Genomic DNA, 24,975 nt, shown 5'->3' on the forward strand with positions numbered 1-24,975 from the left:
CCACCACATTCAAGTTAAACGTGGACCTCCCGCCATCCCGTCAGGCCAATGAGACAAATGGGGAAACAGGCCTGGTGAGGATACTTCCTGCTAGTTTTCTTGCCTTCTCAGCCTAGGGTGTGGGTGTGGCTGGGACTGGCTGTGAGGCCCCTATTTCTAAGGCAAGCACCCATTTTCTCATGGATTCTACCATTTCATCTCCCATGGAGCCAGTCAAAATGGCTGCTCTATTTTCAGTTAGTTTTTTGGGGGCAATGGATGGGTAGGGGATTGACCTGACAGAGACCCACTCCCTCTTTCCTTCATTACTCATTGGCTCTGCTGGCCAGGGATGTGGGGTTCTCCACCTGCTCAAAGTCAAAAGGCTTTCTCCAGGTTTTTTTAACAGCTTGTACTTTATTATATATGCAACCTTGCCATACCTGCCAGTTAACTCCCCTCCCGCCAATGTTATCCTCGTGATATCAGCTCCCTCTTGGGGCCACTGAGCTGCCCCCCTTTCCTTCTGGGTTGGAGTAGTGGTACCCCTCAAGCAGGCAATGGGCAGGGGGAGATCCACAATTAATCGTCGCAGTTCTCTTAAAAGTATTAACACTTAAATAAGCACTCTTGGGGAGTTGCAAAGGATATTCAGGATGGGATGCAGTGGGAGGCTACCCCTCATCCAAGGTACAGGCTGGAATGAGCTACAGCTGGTCTATCGTGGGCCTCAGAAGGTGAAGAGGGACCATATTCTGGGGCTTAGTGTGGGTGGGGCATATCCTCCCCAAACTTGTTCTGGTGGGCGATGTTCTTCACATCTAGGAGAGCCTGAGGAGGAGGCAAGAATAGGGCAGGTGAGAGAGAGTGAGGACCCCTCTACCTCGGCTGCAGGGCTGCCCCCACTCCAGCCCTCAACCACTCTGTCTTCTGGACTATCCCACAGCCCCCGCCCCATGCAAAATAATCACATGAGGCAGCCATGCAGAGGGGCCTGTGGTCTCCCTTTACCCAATCACAGAAGGGGTGTGTGTGTGTGGGGGGTGAGTGTGCACGTGTTGAAGGGTCTACCCAGGGCCCACCTGGTGGTGGACATAGGCCTGACAGTAGTAACACCAGGTTGACAGGTCGATGTAGCTGAGGACCAGCGGGTGTCCAGAATTTTCATGGTGTTGGAGCATGTGGCCATTGATGTAACGACCACAGTAGACCTGAGGTTGGGGGTGTGAGTGTCAGGTGGGGGTCAGCACCCCCCTGTAGTTCCAACCTCCGCCCCATCCCCTTCCTCTGCTCCATACCTGATAGCAAGAGAGACACACCCAATTCTCTTGGATTGTTCCACAGTCCCCACAAGGTTGGGTCACGTCTAGGCCTGCTGCAGGTATGGGGCATACTGCCACCAAATGGGGACACCAGGGCAGTGGTGTCACAGCATAAAATATGGCCTGGAGTGGGTGGATGAAACTGAGTAAGCTGAAGACCCCATCTCCCCATTATATGTTTATTTATCACATGCTCCTACCTGGAGACACAAAGTGGCAAGAGAAGGAAGCCACAGTCCCAGCCTGAGCTCACCTGATCAGTGAGGCCCCTAGTTCCCTGCATCAGCATCGAATCAGCCATGTCCTGACCTCCAGCTGCCTCTCCTAGTAGGTTCTCCTCTCCTGGGGCCTGAGATTCTGAGGCCCCCTGGACACGCAGAAGTAAGAGATGTATCAGAGAAGCCTGATTCTTGCCCCTTCTTGCCCCTACCTGGGTGTGGTGGGCCTTACCTGAGATTTGCTGCCTAGCTCCAAGGTCCTGAGATTCTCAATCAGTGTACTGGGAGATATCTGGGGTGTAGTTCCCTGCACAGGTGAGGTTGGGGGGGTCTGGTGGTCTGTGCTCGAGGCTAGAGGAGTTTGGATCAGCTCGGTGCCCCCTGGAGCCTCCTCTGACGTAGTCTGGTCCAGTGTGGCTCCCTCCATGGCTGCCTCCGAGGTGGTCTGGGCCAGTGTAGCTCCTCCTACAGCCTCCTCTGAGGTAGTCTGGCCCAGCGTGGCTCCCCCAACAGCATCCTCTGAGGTGGTCTGGTCCAGAGTGGCTCCTCCCACAGTCTTCTCTGAGGTGGTCTGGTCCGGAGTGGCTCCCCCGACAGCCTCCTCTGAGGTGGTCTGGCCCAGCATGGCTCCCCCAACGGCTGCCTCAGAGATGGTCTGGGCCAGTGTGGCTCCCCCTGTGGCTGCCTCTGAGGACTGGTCCTGAGTGAGGGCCACCACAGCTGTCTCTGACTTAGTCTGGCCTGGAGTGGACTCTTCCCCAGATGATGCCGAGGTGATCTTTCCCATGCCTGCTTCCAGAACCTTCTTTTCTCGTGTGGTCATCCGCTCAGCTAACCTAGGTTTGGCTGGTTGGGGTGCCTTCTTGGTGACCAACTTAGAACTGGAGGGTCCCTCTCTGTCTTCTACCTCTGGAACCAGGGAGGGAGATCCTTGAGTGTGGGTACTGTCCTCCTTCCTGCCTCTAATCCCTGCCCCCCAGCCCCCTCCTTCCCTGAGTTCCCTCCATCGCCCCCAAATCCACTCACTCATGACCCGTAAGCTGCGCCAGTATCTGCGATGGACTTGGATGGTCTCAGTGATTGAGGCCAGGGCCCCTGATAGAGGGGGCCGTGGCAGGGTCAGCAGGGGTGGCGGGTCTCCAAGGAGGGAGCGAGTGCAGGCAGCCATGGACTCTGAGATGGATGTCAGGTTATAGCCACCCTTTGTTAAGGAAAAGGGGAGGGAAAAGTACGGTGGGGGTTCATTGGGGAATTTGGAGGGCAACATGTCCTGCCTCCCCAATCCTCCCTACTGAGCCCTGCAAGTCTGGAGAGGGAGGGAGAGTACTGGGAACAAGTGAACAGAACCCACACCTGTAAGATGGGCAGCACCCATTGTGTAAGGTGGTTGTTGTGGGGAGTAAATTGTGATGTAAAGTGCAAGATAACGATACTGATAAAAGCATTAGTAACAGCTGACATTTATTGTTTGCTGTGTGCCAGACCTGATTTTAAGTACTTCATGCATATTAACTCAATCCTCACAACCACAGGTGCTCAATCTATACAGGAACTTGCCTTCATGCCATACAGAAATCCGTCTTCACACTGTCCAGGAACCCCTGGCCTCACATCATACAGTAACCACTGACCTGACCTGCACAAGACGACTGCTGTGAATCCATACAAAAGACCCTGCCCTGACCTAGTACAGGAACAACTGGACTCCCTCTCCACATGGACTCCTGTATTGACTTTTTTTTACATTCCACAGGAATCCCAGTTGCTATTCTTTTTACAGATAAAGAAACTGAGGATCAGAGTGGTTAGATGATTTGTCCGAGGTCATAACAGCTGAAGAGGCAGCACTGGGGTTTGAACTTGGGCTCTCTGATGGAGTCATCTGTGTTCTTAACTCCCACCGTGTCCTGTCACAAGCAGTACTGGGCACACAGTAAGTGGGACTTTTTGCAAGCCAATTAATTTCTCTGTGACTTATTTTCCTCATCTGTAAAGTGGTGAAAATAACAGCACAGGCCAGGCATGGTGGCTCACCCCTATAATCCCAGCACTTTGGGAGGCCGAGGCGGGCAGATTACCTGAGGTTAGGAGTTTGAGACCAGCCTGGCCAACATGGTGAAACCCCATCTCTACTAAAAATACAAAAATTAGCCAGGCATGGTGGCATGTGCCTGTAGTCCCAGCTAGTCGGGAGGCTGAGGCATGAGAATTGCTTGAGCCCAGGAGATGGAGGCTGCAGTGAGCTGAGATTGTGCCATTGCACTCCAGCCTGGGTGACAGAGCAAGACTTTGTCTCATAAGGAAAAAAAAAGAGGCAGGTACGGTCGCTCATGCCTGTAATCCCAACACTTTGGGAGGCTGATGCGGGTAGATCACAAGGTCAGGGGTTCAAGACCAGCCTGGCCAACATGGTGAAACCCCATCTCTACTAAAAATACAAAAAAATTAGCTGGGTGTGGTGGCAGGCACCTGTAATCCCAGCTACTTGGGAGGCTGAGGCAGAGAACTGCTTGAACCCAGTGAGCCGAGATTGCGCTACTGCACTCTAGCCTGGGCAACAGAGCAAGACAACGTCTCAAAAAAAACAAAAAACAAAAAAGAAAAGAAAAGAAAAGAAAAGAGAATAAGAGCACAGAAGGTTGCTGAGCCGATTAATATCTGAACAATGCATAACAGTAACCAGGGGCCAGGCGCGGTGCCTCACGCCTGTAATTCCAGCACTCTGGGAGGCTGAGGTGGGTGGATTTCTTGAGGCCAGGAGCTCAAGACCAGCTTGGCAGACATGGTGAAACCCCATCTCTACTAAAACTACAAAAATTAGCCGAGCGTGGTGGCTGGTGCCTGTAATCCCAGTGATTCAGGAGGCTGAGGTAGGAGGATCACTTGAACCCAGGAGGTGGAGGCTGCAGTGAGCTGAGATCGTGCCATTGCAGTCCAGCCTGGGTGACAGAGTGAGACTCTGCCTCAAAAAAAAAAAAAAAGAAAAAGAAAAACAAAAGAACAAAAAACCAGATCCAACAGATTCAGATTTACCATATGCCAGATATTCCTCCATGATTAGCCTGCCTCATAAAAATGAGGAAACTGAGGCACAGGGCATGGGGATACTGGGCCATTTACAAAGGTCAGTGAATTTCCTTTGTCCCAGGAACTTGTTAGAGGCAGTTTAGGTAGAGTAAAAAGTATAAACCCTGGAGCCAGGCTGCATGGGTTCAAGTCCTGGTTCTGCCATCAGTAAATGTGCCATCTCAGGCTAGTCATCACACCTCTTTGTGCCTCAGTTTCCCTGATCTTGAGAGAGGAAAATGAGGTAAGCTGACCCTACCTCATAAGGCTGCCTTGCCAAGTAACTGAATGAATAAGACACATGAAGTGCTCAGAAGAGTGCTCTGTACATAGTGAGCACTCAATTAAGGCTGTTAATGTTGCTGTTATTCTTATTACTGCCCAGTATGTGCCAACAATCCCAGGCAGGGACACTCAAAGGAGATTTCAGGAAACTGTCCTGAGTGATGGTGCCAACATTTCCAAACTACCCTCCCACTGTGGGAAGAGGGACCAAGAGAGAATTACCTCTAGAATAAGGATAATGCGGCCACTGGCAAGGCCCATCAGCAGGTGGGTGAGGTGGGCATAACCCTCAGGTGACACCTGGCAGCCCCCCAGCGGGTCCCCCCGTGCAGCATCAAAGCCAGCTGAGACCAGCACCAGTTCTGGGTTAAACTGAGGCAGGGAGAGAAGAGATGTATAAGCATGAGGGTGGGGGCTTTTGGTAGATAGTAAGTGATGGCGACCCAGAGACATGGAGAAAAGGACAAATGAAGACATGGAGATGCCAGTCAGAGAGATGGAGACACAGGATCTGCAGACTGGGAGATGCAGAAGCAGAGACTGAAAATGAAGAGGGGAAGAAAAGAAATACAGACTCAGAAGAAACAGATGCAGACTTAGAGACCTGGAGACAGTAGAAAGGGACAGATGGGGACATGAGACATAGTCATGAGACATGAGACAGACTCAGACGTCAAGAGAGTGACATGAAAAACAGAGAGACAGAGACATGTCCTTACACACACACACCCCAGGGTCAAATGTGGGACACACATACACAACATATAGGGTTTTATATACATAGTGTCAAAGAGAGGTGTTTGCACACTTCCATAACGGAAGATGGCAATGCAAGTGCCACACACAGAGAAGATAGTCACACAGAGCCACAAGTACTGCCACACACAGTCCCATATAGACCAGTACTACATATCTGCACTAGTCATGTACACACACACACACACACACACACATAGTTTCTCAAAGAGGACAATAACCCACAGCCACCCTGCAGAGTCACATACACATGCCATTACCACACAGCCACAATGGTGACATGCACTCTGGTGTGTCCACAAGAGCTGGTTACTTGCACATACAGTTGTACACATACAGAAGGCTGTCCTGGCCACCCGCGCATGTGCAGATCCAAAGATGCACATCAGCGCCCAGGGTGACAGAGCGGTGCTCACACCCCCGCCCTCCCTCCCAGAGTCAGCCATACGCAAGCCACTAGCCCCCCAGCTCACACAGAGGGAAGGCAGCTACCTCCCAGTCAGAGACACACACATAAATAGCCAGGGCAGACAGCCAGACAGTGACTGCTGTAACACACAGCCTTTCACATCCAGAGGGTCCCACACAGGCTGTCACAGAGATGGTTGCATTTAGTGACATACAATATCACACCCATCACACAGAGAAAAGGTGAGAAATACCTGCCTGCACAGAGTCGCACACACACATACTCAAGCACTTGTGATGGCACACACACAACACAGATCCAGCCAGGACACGGGCCACTGCTGCATAGTCAGAAGGCCCTCACACACACAGCCAAGATAGTCACCCACATAGTGTCACACAGAGAAGGCAGTCATATAGTCACCTGTGCACAGGCAAATACACAAAGTGATCACAGTCACCAATTGCCCCGGTAGCCTCATTAATCACCCATGGGCTGTCTCATATCATCAGCCACCTGGCAGTCAGACGCACACATGCTGAGGAGGCAGGTCCAGGCTGCCACCTGCACAGGCATGTCACATACATCCTGCAATCTATCCTGAGCTGTACCTCGTAGGCAATGGGAAGCACCAGGCGATGCCAGGCAGCTAGGTAGTCAGCGTCACCCATGCGGGGCCCGTTCCATGCCACGTTGACGGTGAAGCCTGTGCCAGCAGCCCGGCCGATCTGGCTGCTGGCACCCTCATCCCCCATGGGGAAGAAGGTGCCATGATCATAGCGGTGCAGGGACACATATAGCACACTGCCGGGGAGGGGGTAGGAAGGGGGCCATGGCTGGTTAGGGGCTCCAGTACCCCTGAGGTGCTCACCCACCTCCCTGATCACACTGCGGCCCCTGATTGCAGCCCCTTACCTGGGGTCATCCTCAAACATGTGCTGAGTTCCATTACCATGGTGGACATCCCAATCCACAATCAGGATCCTGGGGAGAAGACAGCACCTCAGTAACCTAGGATACTCACCCCCTGGAAGAGGGCTGGGCCAGACCCCTGGGGTCTGTAGGGGCATTTAGTGCTGAGTGGCAGGACCCTAGTCCTATCAGTTAAGGAGAAAAGTCTGATCCTGGTTCCCGAGGGCTGCCCTGTAGGCCTGAGCAAGTGCTCGGGGCTGGGCCCTGGGCTCTTCTGGGTCATTGCTAGGGAACTGGACCCTGCGCCTTGGGCAGCTAATGCTGGGGACTGGTTCTTGGGTCTTCTGGAGTATGCATCAGGAGCCTGGACCTGGGTTCTGTCGAGGCAGCTGCTATAGGCCAGAAATGCTGGGGTGGGACCCTGAATCCTGTTTTATAAGCACCCAGGTAATATGATCTGGGGGTCCTATCTAAATAGGCACTGAGAGGCTCCATCCTCAGTCCTTCTCTGGGTAAGGGCTGTACCCTTACTTCTTTCTGGGGAAGTCCTGGGGAGCTGGACCATGGGGCATGATGAGTAAGCAATGGGCTGGGGAGAGCATCCAGGTCCCCACAAGGATCAGGATTTGGGGGGTCCCCAGGGAGTCCTTACCGCAGGGCACGCCCACTGATAGCCTGGGCATGGCGAGCAGCCACAGCCACGGAGTTGAAAAAGCAAAAACCGCAAGCTGCATCCTGCTCCGCGTGGTGTCCTGGGGGACGCACCACAGCAGCACCATTCAGAACCTAGGAAGCAGCAGGGTGCTAAGATCGGACAGCCTGCCCTCCAGCTCACCCTCACCTTCCTTTCTTCCTTCTTCTTTTTTTTTCTCGCTCTGTCGCCCAGGCTGGAGTGCAGTGGTGCTATCTAGGCTCACTGCAAGCTCCGCCTCCCATGTTTACGTCATTCTCCTGCCTCAGTCTCCTGAGTAGCTGGGACTACAGGCGCCCACCGCCACGCCCGGCTAATTTTTTGTGTGTTTTTTAGTAGAGACAGGGTTTCACCGTGTTACCCAGGATGGTCTCGATCTCCTGACCTCATGATCCGCCCGCCTCGGCCTCCCAAAGTGCTGGGATTACAGGCATGAGCCACCGTGCCCAACCTTTTTTTTTTTTTTTTTTTTTGACACAGAGTCTCACTCTGTTGCCCAGGCTAGAGTGCAGTGGCACAATCATGGCTCACTGCAGCCTTGACCTCCTGAGCTCACCTCAGCTTCTCAAAGCACTAGGATTACAGATGTGAGCCACCGCACTTGGCCACCCTTCCCTTTCTCCAGTTCCTTCCATTATTACTGCAGCCTCTAGGCCCGCCCCCTCCTGTGCCCCTCCCCATGGCCCCTTTCCTCAGGCCCTGCTTGACTCTCTCAGAGCCTCCAGAAACAGCAGGTGGCCCTCTTTTTCTATTCTCCCCAGGTCCTCCTCTCCCCAGCCCAGAGGACACACCTCTCCCGAGAGCACAGCCTCCACCAGGCGGCAGGCAGCGCCAGTGGCAAGCTGTGCACAGGCGAAGGTACTGGGGCAGATGTAGATGGAGTCAAAGTTGGAACTCTCACGGTGCAGCTCCCGGGTTTTCATTTTCTCTGTGGCCCGGAGATGACCCACATACTCAGCACTGGAGGTACAGAGAGGCGCACCGGCAGGACAGTGAGGAGGGTCCATCCCCTCCCTGGACCCCACCCGCAAGACAGGAACTTCAGCCCCTCTCAAGTCCTGCAGCAGCTCCCTGGGAGGGGAAACCCAAGCTCCAGCCCCTGAGACCTCATCCACAGTCCTGGGAAGCCACCCACCCCAGGCACCAGGGTCTGACCTGTGGCAGGTGAGCAGCTCAGCCTCTGTGGCGGGGCGCGGTGTCAGGGTGAGGCAGCGCCCAGCAAGGCCCAGCTCCTCCAGACGGCACATGATCCGCAAGATGCGCTGTGGTACCTCAGGGTGGTGGCTAGCAGTGGGGAAATGAGAGGTAGGGGCTTAGTGCCTGATGGGGAGGGACCCCCAACACCTACTCATCCAGCCCTCCAAATGCCTACCTGTCCCACAAGTTGCAGTGATTCATCATACTTTGGTCATAGACCAGCCCTGTGCGAGACTGTAGCACTGGCCACGTCAGGATTGGGAGCACAGGGGGCTCCCAGGGTCCTTCCTCCTCATTCTCCTCTACATTGTCCTCCTCCATGTTGTCCCCCTCCACGGTCTCAGCTACAAGGCGGAGGCCACGTTTGTCCTACCCTCTCACTCTGAATCCCCGTCATACTCTGGAACTCAGGTGACCCCAAATAGAAAATGGGGTGGGAGGCCTGAAACCAGGGCCCAGGGAGAGAGAGGGCCTGACCCTCTACCTCCAAGGCAGCCCAGTAAAGTCAGAGAAAGTCCGAAGACAGTCTGCCCCAGGGCTCATCCCACGTCCACCCCACACCAGGCCCATACCCCACTTCCTACTTGATCTCACAAGAACCTCCCAGAAGGGCTCAAGGGCTTCCAGAGCACAGGAGACTGAAGCCTGGGCACTGCAGGGCAGGGCAGGGAGAAAATATGAGGTCAAGGAATGTGGGCAGGCAGTGAGGCTCCCGCTTTCCCCTCCTCCACTGGGGCTCACCTCCGGCAGGGGGCACCAGGTGACTCCAGCATGGGGCAAGGGTCTCCCAGAAGGGTGTGGAGCGAAGCACTGACACCTTCAGCCAGGGCGCGGAGGTTGTAGCCACCCTGGGGCAAGGAGTTGTGAAGGGGGATCAGGAAAGGACCAGACATGACCAGGGAATAACAATAATGATGATAATAATAAGAGAGTGCATACCAAATGTCAAGCAACAAGGAACTTAGAAGGGGGCCTCATTGAATTCACTGGACAATGATATGAGGTGATTACCATTATTATGCTCGTTTTACAGAAGGAAAGCGGAGGCACAAAGAAGTGAAGTGACTTATGCAAGGTTGTCCAGCTAGTAAGTGAAATGCTGGGCCAGGAACTCCTTTTGGACTTGAAAGCTTCGTTCTTAAGCCCTCCAGGATCCACAGGCTGAGGGACGAAGGTGAGTCACTCACCTCCAGAGACAGTATCAGCTTGCCTCCTGCCAGACCCATGAGCAGGTGGGTTAGCTGGGCGAACCCTGCCGGAGTGGCGGCCATCTCACCCTGGGGGGACATGGAGGGTCAGTCTGGCTCCGTGCAGCCCATCTGCCGCCCCAGGGAGCCTGCCTTACCTTGGGGTCCCCTTGCAGGGCATCAAATCCAGCAGCCACCAGGACCAGCTGAGGCTGGAACTGAAGGGGGAACAGACTCCATGAGGCTACCTGCCCTCACGGCCTAACCCTCAAGGCCACTCCTCTCCCCCAACACACCCCAGACCCCCAGGACCTCGAGGGCGACTGGCAGCAGGACGTGCAAGAAAGCAGCAATGTAGTCAGCATCCCGCATCCCCACCTGCAGACACAGGAGTGTAGTGGGGGATGTTCAGCCACCTGTCCCGAGCTGCTGACAGAAGGGCGGGGCTGGGCCTCACTTTGGGGACAAAGGGTGGGTGGATGCTGACCTGGTTCCAAGGCACATTGATGGTATATCCTTGGCCTTGGCCGAAACCTGTGGTGGACCAGTTAGAGGCCTTCAGGTGGGGCCAGAACCTACCCTGCTCATAGCGGTGGATGGAGAAATAGAGGACACTGGGGGCAGAAGAAAAAGAGGTAAGAGAGTTGGAGAAGAGTCAATCCCCACAGACACTCCCAACCCAACAGTTGCCAGTTTCCTCTACCACTCATTTCCCCATTCAACCACTCGTTCATTCTCTCATTCATTAATTTCCCCATTAATTATTTAATCTATGAATCCATTCTTCCATTAATTTATCCTTACATTCAGTCACCAATTTAATTATCTTACCATTCATCCATTCTTATCTTTATTTATCCATTACCTCACTCACTCATTCATTTAGTCTCTCACTAGAACCTCTTCCTCAGCAAACATCACTGCCCCCTCAGTGCCCACCCAATTTCAGGCTCAGCTCTAGGGTCTATCCCAGATCATGGGGGCTCCTGACTCTGTGGGGTATTCTAGATCATGTCTGCCCACTACCTGCCCCTATGACAAAGGTAGTAGTAACAGCAGGTCAAACACTGTGACACTGGAGTCCCAAATGGAGCATGGGGCTCTTAGCTGCGGGGAGCTAGCTAAGGCTGAAAAAAGCCTCAAGCCAGGCTGGGGAGTTGGGTGATTCTCTAGCAGGAAGTAGAGAGACCTGGGGGGAAGGGGTGAGACTTGCTTCTGTGGGTGGAACTGGAGACGGGGTGCTGGCTGGGGCTGCCACAAGGCCAGTGAGAGGGCAATTCCTTCTCCCCAATGCCTTACAGGTCACCTCTACTACTTCTTCTATTTTATAGGCAAGAGAGTGAGCACTCAGAGGGATGAGATGGACCGACATGCAAAATAGATACTGAAAAGATGCGATGCACGTGTTTTAACAGAAAGCCCAGCAAGGGGCCATGGGAGGGCTTAATTCTGACTGGGGAAAGCAAAATGAATAATCTATCATCCATCCATCCTTCTATCTGGTCATTTACCCCCTGCCTTGTTCCAGAGAGGATCTAAGGCAGCTTTTTTAGGGAAATGCAAGAAATAGTGGTATGCACTGAATCTAGACAAACTTGAGTCACATTTTAATGTGTTGATAATGTAGTTGTGAAATTTAATGCAAGTGATATAAAAAGATTCTTAAAATTGAGGGAAAAGAGCTTGGAATTTGGGAATAAAAACATGCAAAAGCTCTGGTCTTGAGTGGGTGGAGGACGATTGTTTTATTTTTGACATTGATAGATAAATCTTGGTTCTAAACTTTTGGTAAGTTAATCATTAGAGGAAGAGAAACACAGTAGGACATAAAAATTATCATCAGGGGCCGGGTGCGGTAGCTCACACCTGTAATCCCAGCACTTTGGGAGGCCAAGGTGGGCGGATCACTAGAGGCCAGGAGTTGGAGACCAGCATGGCCAACATGGTGAAACCCTATCTCTACTAAAAATACAAAAAATTTTCTGGGCGTGGTGGCATGTGCCTGTAATCCTAGCTACTTGGGAGATAGAGGCAGGAGAATTGCTTGAACCCAGGAGGTGGAGGTTGCAGTGAGCTGAGATTGGGCCACTGCACTCCAGCCTGGGAGACGGGCGACAGAGTGTGACTGTCTCAAAAAAAGAAAAAAAGAAAAGAAAAGAAAAGAAAAAGAAAAAAAAATCATCGGGGAAGACAGCAATAAAGAAAAGATCTGAAGAAAGCTGACTCTAAAAGAGAGCTATCAAAGTCAACAAACAACAGAACTAGCACTCAAGGAAGCTAAGTTTAAAAAGAAAACAGAAGGGAAATTCAAAATAAGTTCAACCACCTTCAAGTTAAATGGTGGACTGATAGCACGGGTTTACCTCACCCTCCTACCACCCCGGTCAAAATACAGTAAAGAAATTGTAAATAAACAGCAACCCAGAAAGAGAGAGTGGAAGAAAGGATGTCAGAGAATAAGAGACTTCAATGAATTTCTAGAAAGTAGACTTTGAGATTCCAGGAGCCCCAGGGTGCTCTGTCTCATGCTGAGCAGGATAAGGGGGCACCCAAGATAACCTGAGGTTTCTTTTCTGGAGAAATCCAGTACAGATCCAGGTCAATGCACACAAAATCCCTTCTGAAGAGCCCCACCGAATCACCAATGCACCAAAGTTATTTGTTTCTTTTAACTACTTAGTTTTAGATCATCTGCTTTCCTTGTCTTCACAACAGCAAATTTTAAGGACTGTCCAGTTTGTCTCCCTGCTGCTGGAGTTCAGAGACTGAGAGATGGGGAGCTGGGAGATTCAAGGGTATGGACATGTTCTTTTTGTTTGTTTGTTTACACATGTTTGTTTATAAGGAAGAATGCACTGAATGTGCACACAATGTTTCACATCTGTGTGTGTAGTCAATAGTGTACCCATGAAAGAACACACAGCTATAGCCTCCTATGCATTTATTCAAACAAAAAGAATGATTAATGATATTAAAGAATTCTTTGAATGACAGACCCTTGGCAGATTGAGAAAATAATTCTTGTTAATTTTCAGGTACTGATACTAAGGTAATGCTTTTCTAAAAAAGTATACTTATGTTTTAGAGATGCATTCTGAAATATTTACAGGAGAAATTATATGGTAGGTATCTGGGATTAGCTTTGAAGGAAAACAGGAAGAGGGCAGTGGGTATAGGTATAGATGAAATGAGATCGGCCAATGAGTTGATAAATGTTGAAGCATTCAATTCCAGAAGCCAGAAATGAACAAAATAAAGAATGTAGTAGGAAAAAAATAATAAAGATAAAACCAGAAAAATTAATGAAGTATTAAAAACCCACCATAATAAAACAGTAGAGATGACCAACAAAGCCCAAAGCTAGACTGGGAAAGGTAAGTAGAACAGACACACCTTTGGCAAGGCTGAGGGAAAAGAGATGCTACCCCAAAGAAGAGGCCTCCTTTGTTCTGACATCTGGCAGGATCCCATCTAATGCCCGGGTACTTGCCCACACTCGCTAACGTTGCAACCTGTCAGTGGACATTCCCTGTCCCCATTCTGGGGAAATGCCTTTCAGGAAAACAGATCTACAAACACCGCAGCAGCAGCGTAGTCCTCTGCTCCCTACAATGGGCCTTCATTCTTGGGTATAAATAGCCAAATAAGGATTGCTAGACATTTGAGGGAAACCATCAGCATAAAAGAGAAGGACCAAGAAAAAATAATTCAACCAGCCTCAGAATAAAGAGACATAATTCAGACAACAGAAGAAACTTAAGGCACTTCTTTTTTTTTTTTTATTTAAAGACAGGGTGTCCCTCTATCACCCAGGCTCGAGTGCAGTGGCACGATCTTGGCTCACTGCAACCTCCGCCTCCTGTGTTCAAGTGATTCTCCTGCCTCAGCCTCCCGAGTAGCTGGGATTACAGGTGCGCACCATCACGTCTGGATAATTTTTGTATTTTTAGTAGAGATGGGGTTTCACCATGTTGGCCAGGCTGGTCTTGAACTCCTGGCCTCAAGTGATCCACCCACCTCGGCCTCCCAAAGTGCTGAGATTACAGGCATGAGCCACCACGCCCGGCTGGCAATTCTAATTCATACTCTATAAAAACAAGATCAGGAATGAGAGGGCACAGAAACAGAGAGGAAGAAAGAGCTTTTGGAGTTTAACAGAATATCTAAATACATAATTCAACAGAAGGGCTTGAGGATAAAGTTGACAAAATCTCCCAGGTCACAGCAAAAGAAAAAAGAGACAGAAAACATGAGATAAAAAATAAGAAGCCTGGGCAATATGGTGAGACCCCGTCTCTACAGAAGATTAAAAAATTAGCTGGGTATGCTGGTGTGCACCTGTAGTCCCAGCTACTCAGGAGGCTGAGACATGAGGATTGCTTGAGCTCGGGAGGTCGAGACTGCAGTCAGTCACATTTGTGCCACTGTACTCCAGCCTGGGCAACAGAGCAAGACCTTGTCTCAAATAAATAAAAAAAAACTCAAAAAGAGATAGACATAGAGGATCAACCCAGGAAGTCTAACATCTGACTAACAGAAGTCCTAGAATGAGAACAGAGAAAACAAAGAAGAAATTATCAAAGATCTAATAGAGAATAATTTCCAAGAATTTAAGAAAAGCATGAATCTTCAGATGTAAAATGTCTACCTACTACTGAGCAGAGTGAAAAGGCCAGGGTAAAAGTTTAGAACATCAAGGCTAGGTACAGTGGCTCATGCCTGTAATCCCAGTGCTTTGGGAGGTTGCAGTGGGAGGACACCTGAGGTCAGGAGTTTGAGACCAGTCTGGGCAACATAGTGAGACCCTGTCTCTACAAATAATTTAAAAAATTAGCTGGGTGTGGTGGCACATGCCTGCAGTCCTAGCTACTTGGGAGGCTGAGGCAGGAGGATTGCTTGAGCCCAGGAGTTTGAGGTTACAGTGGGCTATGATCTCGCTACTATACTCCAGCCTGGGTGACAGAGTGATACCCTATCTAATAAAAAAAAAGAAAGAAAGAAAGAAAAAAGAACACCAAGATAACCTTGCAGAGCAGAAAGTAGATTACTTGTAAAGGAATGAAAAGCAGACACCTGTCAGGAACACTGAATGCTGGAAAATAGTAAAGCAATGTCTAGAGAACAACCAACCTAAATTGGATTCTTTTTTTTTGTTTTGTTTTTTGTTTTTTTTTTTTGTCTTTTTTTTGAGACTGAGTCTGGCTCTGTCACCCAGGCTGGAGTGCAGTGGCCGGATCTCAGCTCACTGCAAGCTCCGCCTCCCGGGTTTACGCCATTCTCCTGCCTCAGCCTCCGGAGTAGCTGGGACCACAGGCGCCCGCCACCTCGCCCGGCTAGTTTTTTGTATTTTTTAGTAGAGACGGGGTTTCACCGTGTTAGCCAGGATGGTCTCGATCTCCTGACCTTGTGATCCGCCCGTCTCAGCCTCCCAAAGTGCTGGGATTACAGGCTTGAGCCACCGCGCCCGGCTTAGATTCTTCAGATGTAAAATGTCTTGGATAAGTGGATTCCCTGTAGTCAGCTGGGTAGAAGGCTAGATAAAACAACTACTACAGGTTGAGCATCCCTAATCTAGAAATCTGAAATGCTGTAAAATCCTAAACATTTTTTTTTTTTTTTTTTTTTTTTAGATAGGGTCTCGGTCTATCACCCAGGCTGGAGTGCAGTGGTGTGATCTCAGCTCACTGCAACCTCTGCCTCCTGGGTTCAAGTGATTCTCCTGCCTCAGCCTCCTGAGTAGCTGGAAATACAGGTGTGTGCCACCACGCCTGGCTAATTTTTCTGTGTTTTTGTAGAGACAGGGCTTCACCATGTTGGCCAAGCTGATCTTGAATTCCTGACCTCAGGTGATCCACCTGCCTCAGCCTCCCAAAGTACTGGGATTACAGGCATGAGCTACCGCGCCTGGCCCTAAAATCCTAAAGTTTTTGAAGGCCAACATGATGCTCAAAGAAAATGCTCACTGGGATATTTTGGATTTTGGGTTTTCAGATTAGGGATGCTCAACCACTAAATATAATATAAATATTTCAAAATCTGAAAAAATCTGAAATTTGAAATACTTCTGGTTCCAAGCACTTCATATAAGGGATAATCAACCCGTACTTAGTAATGTCCCCTACTCACAAGGACTTGCTCAATCACTTTCTGCAGGAAGGGTAAAATGGTCCCCTCCTGGAGGGAAGTCAGACAGTGTATACCAGACTTTAAAGTATGCTGACTTTTTGGCCCAAGCAATCCACTGTTAGAAATTCATCCTACAGATAGACTCAGAGAAGTGCAGAATTACATATTTACTAGCCTATTCACAGTAGAAGTGCCTGTAATAGCAAAAACTGGGAAGCATCTTAAAAGTCCTGGTGTTAAATAACCAGAAGTACAGTCATAAAATTGAATACTACAAAGAACAAGATACTTTAAGGGGTACTAACATGGAGAAATGTCCCAGATATGCTGTTAAATGAATAAAGCAAGTTGTCGAAGAACATGGGGAGAATTATTCCATTAGGCAGTGTTATTAATAATTATAATAATAATAAAAATTCAGACATCTGTAGAAAAAAATCTGTAAGGATATAACCTAAACTGTCAACACTTATTTTGAGGTAATGGAAATTAGAGGAGACTCACTACTTCAGACACTTCTGTATTATTTAATTTCTTTAAACAAATAGTTTGTTATTTATTTATATTTATTTTTTACTATCTACTGAAAGGATAAACAAATTTGAAGCATTATCCTAATCAGAAAAAATAAAGCACTAATTTGAGGTTCACTCCAACTCAAGGGTTAATCAGTGAATAAGATCTTCAAATATTTGTGGGTCAAATCCCATCTCTCCCAGTTCTTCTCTGTGTGACCTCTTAACCTATAAGCCTCAGTCCCCCTATCTGTAAAATGGGGAACCCAACAGTCCCTGCCTCAGAGTGAAATTAGGAGAGACGGCAGACACACAGAAAGTAGCACAGATCCTGATCCCAGGATAGGCCCCATGAATGTGAATGCTTTTTCCTCCCTCTGGACCCCTTCTGGCTGGGTCTGTAAGGGTGGGAGGTGGCTGGGAGTCTAGCACCTAGGTGGGAGTTGGGGTATACCTGGGGTCCTGGTCGAAGGTGAACTGTGTTCCTTGACCGTGGTGCACATCCCAATCTACGATAAGGACCCTAGGAGCAGGAGAGAGAGGGGACTCTGTGCAAGGGGATCAAGGTGAATCTGGGGGAAGAGCCCAGAGCAGGACACCCCACCCCATGCCACCCCCATCACATCTGCCCTCTGCTGCTGACCTCCGGATGCGGTGTTTCTGTTGAGCATAGCGGGCTGCCACAGCCACGTGGTTGAACATGCAATAGCCATCCATAAGACTGTGCTGGGCGTGATGTCCAGGAGGCCTGGGCAAGACAAGAAAGTAACAGCCTGGAGTGTGTGAGGGGTCCTCCTCTTCAGAGACATACTATCCCCTGCTCTCTAATCCTGGACCACCAATTCCTTTAATGCTGATGCCTAAAAATCTGCCGGGAACTGAGTAATGGAGCCCCTCAAACTCTCACCCCCTGCCAATCTACCCCTCTGTTTCCAAAGGAGATTTGAAAATGTTCATTAAAATGATAAAGGCCGGGCATGATGGCTCACGCCTGTAATCCCAGCACTTTGGTAGGCCGAGGCGGGTGGATCACGAGGTCAAGAGATCGAGACCATCCTGACCAACATGGTGAAACCCTGTCTCTACTAAAAATACAAACAACTAGCCAGATGTGGTGGCGGGCACCTGTAGTCCCAGCTACTCGGGAGGTTGAGGCAGGAGAATCACTTGAACCCAGGAGGCGGAGGTTGCAGTGAGCCAAGATTGCGCCACTGCACTCCAGCCTGGTGACAGAGCAAGACTCCGTCTCCAAAAAATAAATAATACATAAAAATAAAAATAAAATGATCAATGCATACATTCTCAAACCCAGTCACTCTGTTGCAGGAACTTAGCCCACGACCTATATTTTAAAAAGGGTGAAGTAACATTTTTATTTTATGTTAGTATAAAATAACATTTTATTTTTATAAAGGTACTAGTATATTTGCTGTAGCATTTTTTCTTTTTTTTTTTTTTGAGACGGAGTCTCGCTCTGTCGCCCAGGCTGGAGTGTAGTGGCCGGATCTCAGCTCACTGCAAGCTCCGCCTCCCAGGTTTATGCCATTCTCTTGCCTCAGCCTCCCGAGTAGCTGGGACTACAGGCGCCCGCCACCTCGCCCAGCTAGTTTTTTGTATTTTTTTAGTAGAGACGGGGTTTCAGTGTGTTAGCCAGGATGGTCTCAATCTCCTGACCTCGTGATCCAGCCATCTCGGCCTACCAAAGTGCTGGGATTACAGGCTTGAGTCACCGCGCCCGGCCTGCTGTAGCATTTTTTTTAAAACAGCAAATGACTGAGGAGAACCAAAATGCCCATTAGTCGGGAGCTGATTAACAAAGAGTACATTTACACAATGGTGTTCTACCGGGCTCCAAGATACATGCTGTCAGAGAAAGGTTTCCAAGATGTGTAAGTGAAAAGATGGTACAAAGGGAGTATGTCGTGTTACTACCATTTGTGGTTAAAAACAGGGGAGGGAGGAGAAACCTTTTGCATTTCATCAATTCTGGGATGCCAACGATGATAAGATGTACCATGATTTTACATGCCAAAAACAAAGCAGAAAATACTGCCAATGGAATTCTGAGATGTCACTGTTTATAAGATGCATCTGGATTTCAAGATGTTACAGATATGAAAAAATGTACACCTTAGAATCAATGAAATATGGTATTTATTTCTTGAATAAGACTTTGTGGGAGGACACATGAGTCAGTGGTTCCAATGACTACCTCCCATGAGAGGAGGCAGGTGTCTGGGTGACAAGGATGGGAGACAGATTTTTAATTATATTCTCTTTTGTACCTTTGGATTCTTGAATCACATGAATATATTACCCATATCAATACATTTTACACTTGAAGGAAGGACTTTAAAACAATGTAAAAAGTCAAATGCTGGAGAGTCCTACCTAATGATGGCCATGCCATTCCGGATCTCAGCCCCCAGGACCGCATCCACCAGCCTGAGGACAGAGCCTGAGGCCAGGCAGGCACAGGAGTATGAGTTCTGGAGAGACAGTGGGGAGCCAGAGAGGGAGTGAGGGAGAGAACAGCCCTATCCACTCAGCTGCTTGCCCCAGGGTGGGGTGGGCATAGGGATAGGGACCCCAAGATTGCCACCATTCCCTGCCCCCACAGTTCTCATCCATACCGGATGCAGATAAACTGAGTCGTAAGTGTCTGCTAGGACGCGGAGTTCTCCCTCATTCATGTACTGAGTTGTTTCCATCAGATCAATATATTCTAGGCTAGACACAGATGGGAGATGAGATTCAGGGCCCTGTCTCTTCCCCACCTGAGCCGTCCACACACCAAACCCCTGGTCAAATTAGGGCTCGGCTCCCCCAACTGTCAACCTGAAGGAATAGCCGGGATTTAAGATACATTCTGTTTCTTCCCTAGCCCGCCTCAGTTCCAGTAATATTCTCTGCTCCCCTGCTCTAGCCATACCAAATCCTACTTTCAGGCCTTTGGCCACTCTTGTCTAGCTGTCTGTTCTTCCCTTCCCTCAGTCACCCTCTTCATCTGACTCACTCTTTTTCTCCTCTTAAAGCTCAGCTCAGGCCGGGCGCGGTGGCTCAAGCCTGTAATCCCAGCACTTTGGGAGGCCGAGACGGGCGGATCACGAGGTCGGGAGATCGAGACCATCCTGGCTAACACGGTGAAACCCCGTCTCTACTAAAAAATACAAAAAACTAGCCGGGCGCGGTGGCGGGCGCCTGTAGTCCCAACTACTCGGGAGGCTGAGGCAGGAGAATGGCGTGAACCCGGGAGGCGGAGCTTGCAGTGAGCTGAGATCCGGCCACTGCACTCCAGCCTGGGCGGCAGAGCGAGACTCCGTCTCAAAAAAAAAAAAAAAAAAAAAAAAAAAGCTCAGCTCAGATACCCACTCTGCCAAGCTAGCTTTCCTCGAGCCACACAGCACCAGGCCTCTAAATCTGGGTTCCTGCAGCCCCTGGGGAAACTGTCCACACATCCACCATCACTCTGTCCACACATCCACACATCCACCCGATCACTCTGTCCACACATCCACCATCTGTTCAATCAGATCATGATAACAGTAATAGCTCATGATGGACTGATGATACATCAGGCCCTGTTCTAAGCACCTGACACACATCGAACTCTCCTGAGGAACTTAAGTTTACTGGTTCCCTTGTTACAGGTGATGACATAGATTCAGAGAGGCTCAGCGACTTGCCCAAGGCTGGCCACAGAGACCATGACATTCCTTCCCAAAGCGTTTAGCTTGCCCTGGTTTGTCCAGGGCAGGCTCCTCCCCATCCCTACAAGGCTCCCAAGCCTTCACCTGTGAACCAACATCAGCTCTTCCTTTTCAGCAAACCGGGCCTGGGGAGAGATGAGGAATAAAGGCGGGATAAAGGGTTAAGGCATGGGCTGAGCCCAGGTCAGGTCAGCTCCCTGCCCTTTACCCAGAGTGTTGGCTTGGGGGCCTTACCTGAAAGGACACACAGCGATCTAGGAGGCCCTCCTGGATCAGTTGCTCTTTGATGGCATGGAGCCGCTCAGGGCCTTCCGGGAAGCTGGGGAGATGGAGACACAGTCACAGATGCATGGGGACACTGGGGAGCTCCACATCTGCTCTCTCCACATCTCCCCATCCACCCTTCCACAGCTGCTTACCCCAAAACTGTGGTGTGAGGCCGGGCGTGGTGGCTCAAGCCTGTAATCCCAGCACTTTGGGAGGCCGAGACGGGCGGATCACGAGGTCAGGAGATCGAGACCATCCTGGCTAACACAGTGAAACCCCATCTCTACTAAAAAATACAAAAAACTAGCCGGGCGAGGTGGCGGGCGCCTGTAGTCCCAGCTACTCGGGAGGCTGAGGCAGGAGAATGGCGTAAACCCGGGAGGCGGAGCTTGCAGTGAGCCGAGATCCGGCCACTGCACTCCAGCCTGGGCGACAGAGTGAGACTCTGTCTCAAAAAAAAAAAAAAAAAAAAAAAAAAAAACCAAAACTGTGGTGTCAGTCCTGCCTTCCATCAGCTCTGGAGTGTGACCCTCTCCTCACCACTGCCACTGCTACTACTATACCCTCCTGCCTGGGCTGTGGTGGCATCTCCTCGGCCTCCCTGCTTCGACCCTCGCCACCTCAACAGTCCTTTCTGTGCATGACAGCCAGACACTGGTTAAAACCCTAATCAGTTCATGTCCCATTTTTTTTTTGAGGCTCCCATCCCATTCTGAGTAAAAGCCAAAGTATTTCCCATGCCCAGAAGGCCCAAAACTGTCTGTTCTCCATCACCTCTCTGACCCCATCTCCTACCCCTCTTTCTTTCCTTTGCTTCGCTTCACCTACACTGGTCTCTTCCCTGGTTCTCAGTCGAACCAAATACTCTTCAGCCAGCCCTAGAACTTTACTCTAGCTGCCCCCCCAGCCCTGCCCAGAATACTCTTCCTCCAACTGTCTCCATGACTTACTCCCTCACCTCTTCAGATCCCTGCTCGAATGTCAGTGAGGCCTGCCCTGACCAGCGTATTGAAAATTGAAGTCTCCTCCACTGTACTTTCTCCTACTATCCTCCCTTTACTGCTTCTCCATAACACTGCCCTTTTCTACCACAGTGCATCATTTACTTTTCGTTTATTTATTGTCTGTCTTCCCCCTTTTCCCTGAAGGCACGGGCTTTTGTTTGTTTTGTTTACTGCTGCATTCCTAGCTCCTCAATAGATGGTAAATAGGTATTCCATAAAAGAAGTCTTTTCCCATAGTAAGTTACTCTTAGGTTGGGATAAGGGATATAGATATTAATTGGTAAACACACAAGTATGACAATTAGCAAACAATGTCATGGGCTAGGAAAATAAGATCAGGTACTGGGGTAGGGTTTGGTCAGGCAAAACCTTCTCTGAGAAAGTCTCATTGGGATGTGAAAGGTAGCTGGAAGAGAAGGTCGAAAAGAATCTCTGGGAAAGGGGTTGGTCAGGGTACAGACCAGAGGTAAGAGGGTGCCTGGCATGTTGGAAGAACAAGGGGACTAGTGTGGGTGAGGAGGATTGGCTGATGAGGTCACAAAGTGATGTGGAGCCAGATCATGTGGAACCTTCGAGGCCACGATGAAGAATTTGGACTTTACCTTGAGGGCAACAGTTTGCCCTTATAGCATTTTTTTTTTTTTTTTTTGAGACAGAGTTTTGCTCTTGTTGCCCAGGCTGGGGTACAATGGCACAATCTCGGCTCACTGCAACCTCCGCCTGCCAGGTTCAAGTGATTCTCCTGCCTCAGCCTCCCAAGTAGCTAGGATTACAGGTGCGTGCCACCACGCCCGGCTAATTTTTTTTTTTTTTGAGACGGAGTCTCGCTCTGCCACCCAGGCTGGAGTGCAGTGGCCGGATCTCAGCTCACTGCAAGCTCCGCCTCCCGGGTTTACGCCATTCTCCGGCCTCAGCCTCCCGAGTAGCTGGGACTACAGGCACCCGCCACCACGCCCGGCTAGTTTTTTTTGTATTTTTAGTAGAGACGGGGTTTCACTGTGTTAGCCAGGATGGTCTCGATCTCCTGACCTCGTGATCCGCCCGTCTCGGCCTCCCAAAGTGCTGGGATTACAGGCTTGAGCCACCGCGCCCGGCCCGCCCGGCTAATTTTTGTATTTTTAGTAGAGATGGTGTTTCACTGCGTTGGTCAGACCGGTCTCGAACTCCTGACCTCAAGTGATCCACCTGCCTTGGTCCCCCAAAGTGCTGGCATTATAGGCGTGAGCCACTGTGCCCGGCCTCCTTAAAGTATTTTAACAAAGACATCATCTCATACGTATTTTTTTAGGTTGCTGCATGAACAGACAATAGAGGTGAGGCTGGAAGCAGGGGACCACGGAGGAGGCTTCTGCAAGTCTAGGTGAGTGATGATGATGGTGGCAGTGGAGGTGGTGAGGAGAGGTCAGAACATATAGTCAAAAAGATTTGCTGATTCTTTTTGAAAAGTAAAGCAAATGGGAGGTTTCATCCTTCTGTTTCAGTACAAACGTCTCTTCCTCTATAAAGCCTTCTGGGAAGCCTGGATACTAGTTTAGGATCCTCTTTTATACACCCTTGAATCCCCTGGTCTTTAGTCTGTTTTCATTAAACACATCATACTGCTCTTGGCTGTTTAATGATCTGCCCTCCTACTCATCAATCCGCTCCTAGAGAAAGGACCCTGTCTATTGTTTGGTACATTTGTATCACCAACTCTTGGCACACAACAGGCAATAAATGTTTGTTAGCTACACAGAAGAACCCTTTCAAGTGTGAGCCCTACCTCTCCAAATCATCTGCTTCCAGTATCCAGGCTGGGGTAAGAAAGGATTTATTCTTGCTAATGGGCTCTAAATGTGTGTATTTTTGTGTTTTGGAGACAGCCTGGAGGACCCAGCCTCACCTGTCATCCCAGAGGCAATGGAATTCATTTAACTGCTCATCCAACACCAAGCCAGTGCCAGCCAGTGCTTCAGCCTCAAGGTTCAGATCCTGCAGAGGAAAAAAAAAAAAGGACATACAGATCCACTTCAGGCCCTGAGTCAGAGGGAACTGTCCAGGGTTGGGAACCTTTGGGTTTTGATTGTCATAGGAGTCTAAACTGCAGCCAGGCCCTGCTCACCATCCCTTGCAGTCCCGCGATTAGGTCTTCTTCCATTGCTTGGCCGAGCTTCTTCATTTTGCCTTTCTTCTTTACCTCCGCTAGATTGGGGATGGAGCGGGGAACGGCTCCCTTTTTAATGTTTCGCTTCTGTGAATCAGAGAGAAGGGTCAGAGTCCAGGGAATGACCAACTTGCTCCCTCTCCCCCTCATGAGGGCGGGTCTAGGGCCTCACCGAAGTGACACTGGAGTCCTGAGGGGGAGATTGGGGGTTCTGCCTACTTCTTCGCTGCCTGGTTGTGGTAGAATCCTGGCCGGTTGAGGTCATAGTTGAGGAGGCTTGACCCCTGCCGCGGTTCTGGAGAGGTGGGAGCGTGGGTATGTGAGGGGGCTAGTGTGCCCTGAGGACCCCACCTCTCTGCCCTTTTCCAGGCTCCGCCCCCTCTATTAGATTCCTTTCCTTACACGATCTGATTCTCCACAGCCTTCCAAACTCCGCCTCTCTCAGGCCTTCTCCCTCCACTCAGGTGGCCATTCTACCTGGCCCCGCCCGGTCCGCTAGACTCCACCCCTTTTACAGGATTCTCTTTCCCTAGTCTTGCCCTTTCACTGAGCAATGAGCCCCCTGGCTCACTCAGTCCGTTTTAGGGCCTGCCCTTTCCAACCAATCACCGCCCCTTCCACTCTCCTAAACCCCATTCCCAGACCCTCTAAGCCCGGCCCAGACCCCATTCCTTCACGAATCTGCCCTTTCGGCCTACCTCCCGGGATAATCACCCACCCTCTCACTCAGCCGGCCCCGGCCCCGGCCCCGGCCCCGGCCCCGGCTCCACCCTTAACGATTCACTTAACTCCACCCCTCATCGGGCCGGACCGGTACCTTCCACTCCGCCAGATCCCGCCCCTAGCGTTTCAACCAGCCCCGCTCCTCAGGGGACTGCCCCGTTCCTTCAACCAGCTCCACCCCCTGCCCAGACCCGACCGCTAACGTTTCGCTAACCCCCTTCAGCCAGTCCCTAGCCGCCTTCGGTCGGCCTCCGCCCCCTTCCCGCCTCCGCCGTCGACGCGCTGTACTCGCCGCTCCACTCACTGGACGCAGCCCCTTTCTCAAACTCCGCCCTTGGCTCGCTCCGCCAAGTTTCTGGCGACCCGTGGGGACGCGAGCGCCCTGGCCTTTCTTTTCCATTGGGCCTGGTCTCTCGACTGCCCGCCCAGATCCCGCCTCCAGAGGGGAGCGTGCCTCAAGGCCGC

At 50.4% G+C, this 24,975-nt stretch overlaps 1 protein-coding gene across 10 annotated transcripts; it reads right to left on the reverse strand.

The window, feature by feature from the left end:
- Positions 1-370: 370 nt before the first annotated feature.
- On the reverse strand, positions 371-24,975 carry LOC105493906 (histone deacetylase 6). Of its 10 annotated transcripts, none has more exons than XM_071089022.1 (29): positions 24,725-24,972; positions 23,960-24,082; positions 23,746-23,874; positions 23,527-23,615; positions 20,608-20,692; positions 20,458-20,498; positions 19,297-19,393; positions 19,055-19,152; positions 17,307-17,411; positions 17,118-17,186; positions 10,510-10,636; positions 10,335-10,400; positions 10,181-10,240; positions 10,023-10,112; positions 9,577-9,683; positions 9,420-9,487; positions 9,011-9,179; positions 8,794-8,922; positions 8,430-8,598; positions 7,600-7,733; positions 6,951-7,019; positions 6,647-6,839; positions 5,093-5,242; positions 2,546-2,720; positions 1,752-2,428; positions 1,555-1,668; positions 1,278-1,424; positions 1,062-1,190; positions 371-810 (listed from the first exon to the last, which is right to left on the reverse strand). In XM_071089022.1, the coding sequence occupies exons 1-29, from the start codon at positions 24,908-24,910 to the stop codon at positions 742-744; spliced, it is 3,864 nt and encodes a 1,287-aa protein (XP_070945123.1). In that variant the 5' UTR covers positions 24,911-24,972; the 3' UTR covers positions 371-741. The 10 variants fall into 10 exon arrangements, with proteins under 10 accessions (XP_070945123.1, XP_070945129.1, XP_070945131.1 ...); XM_071089028.1 differs by lacking the exon at positions 24,725-24,972 and adding an exon at positions 24,605-24,713 and having other exon boundaries at positions 378-810; XM_071089030.1 differs by lacking the exon at positions 24,725-24,972 and adding an exon at positions 24,506-24,681 and having other exon boundaries at positions 378-810.

The sequence above is a fragment of the Macaca nemestrina genome, chromosome X (genome assembly GCF_043159975.1).
Source record: "Macaca nemestrina isolate mMacNem1 chromosome X, mMacNem.hap1, whole genome shotgun sequence".
Lineage (NCBI taxonomy): Eukaryota > Metazoa > Chordata > Mammalia > Primates > Cercopithecidae > Macaca > Macaca nemestrina.

Coding starts and splice junctions, on each gene's coding strand:
- LOC105493906 (XM_071089021.1), bottom strand. CDS start 24,910: ATGGAAAAGAAAGGCCAGGGCGCTCGCGTCCCCACGGGTCGCCAGAAA. Junction 20,693..23,526: donor CATTGCCTCTGGGATGACAG/GTGAGGCTGGGT, acceptor CCATCTCCCCAG/CTTCCCGGAAGGCCCTGAGC. Junction 9,488..9,576: donor CCTGGTGCCCCCTGCCGGAG/GTGAGCCCCAGT, acceptor CCTGCCCTGCAG/TGCCCAGGCTTCAGTCTCCT.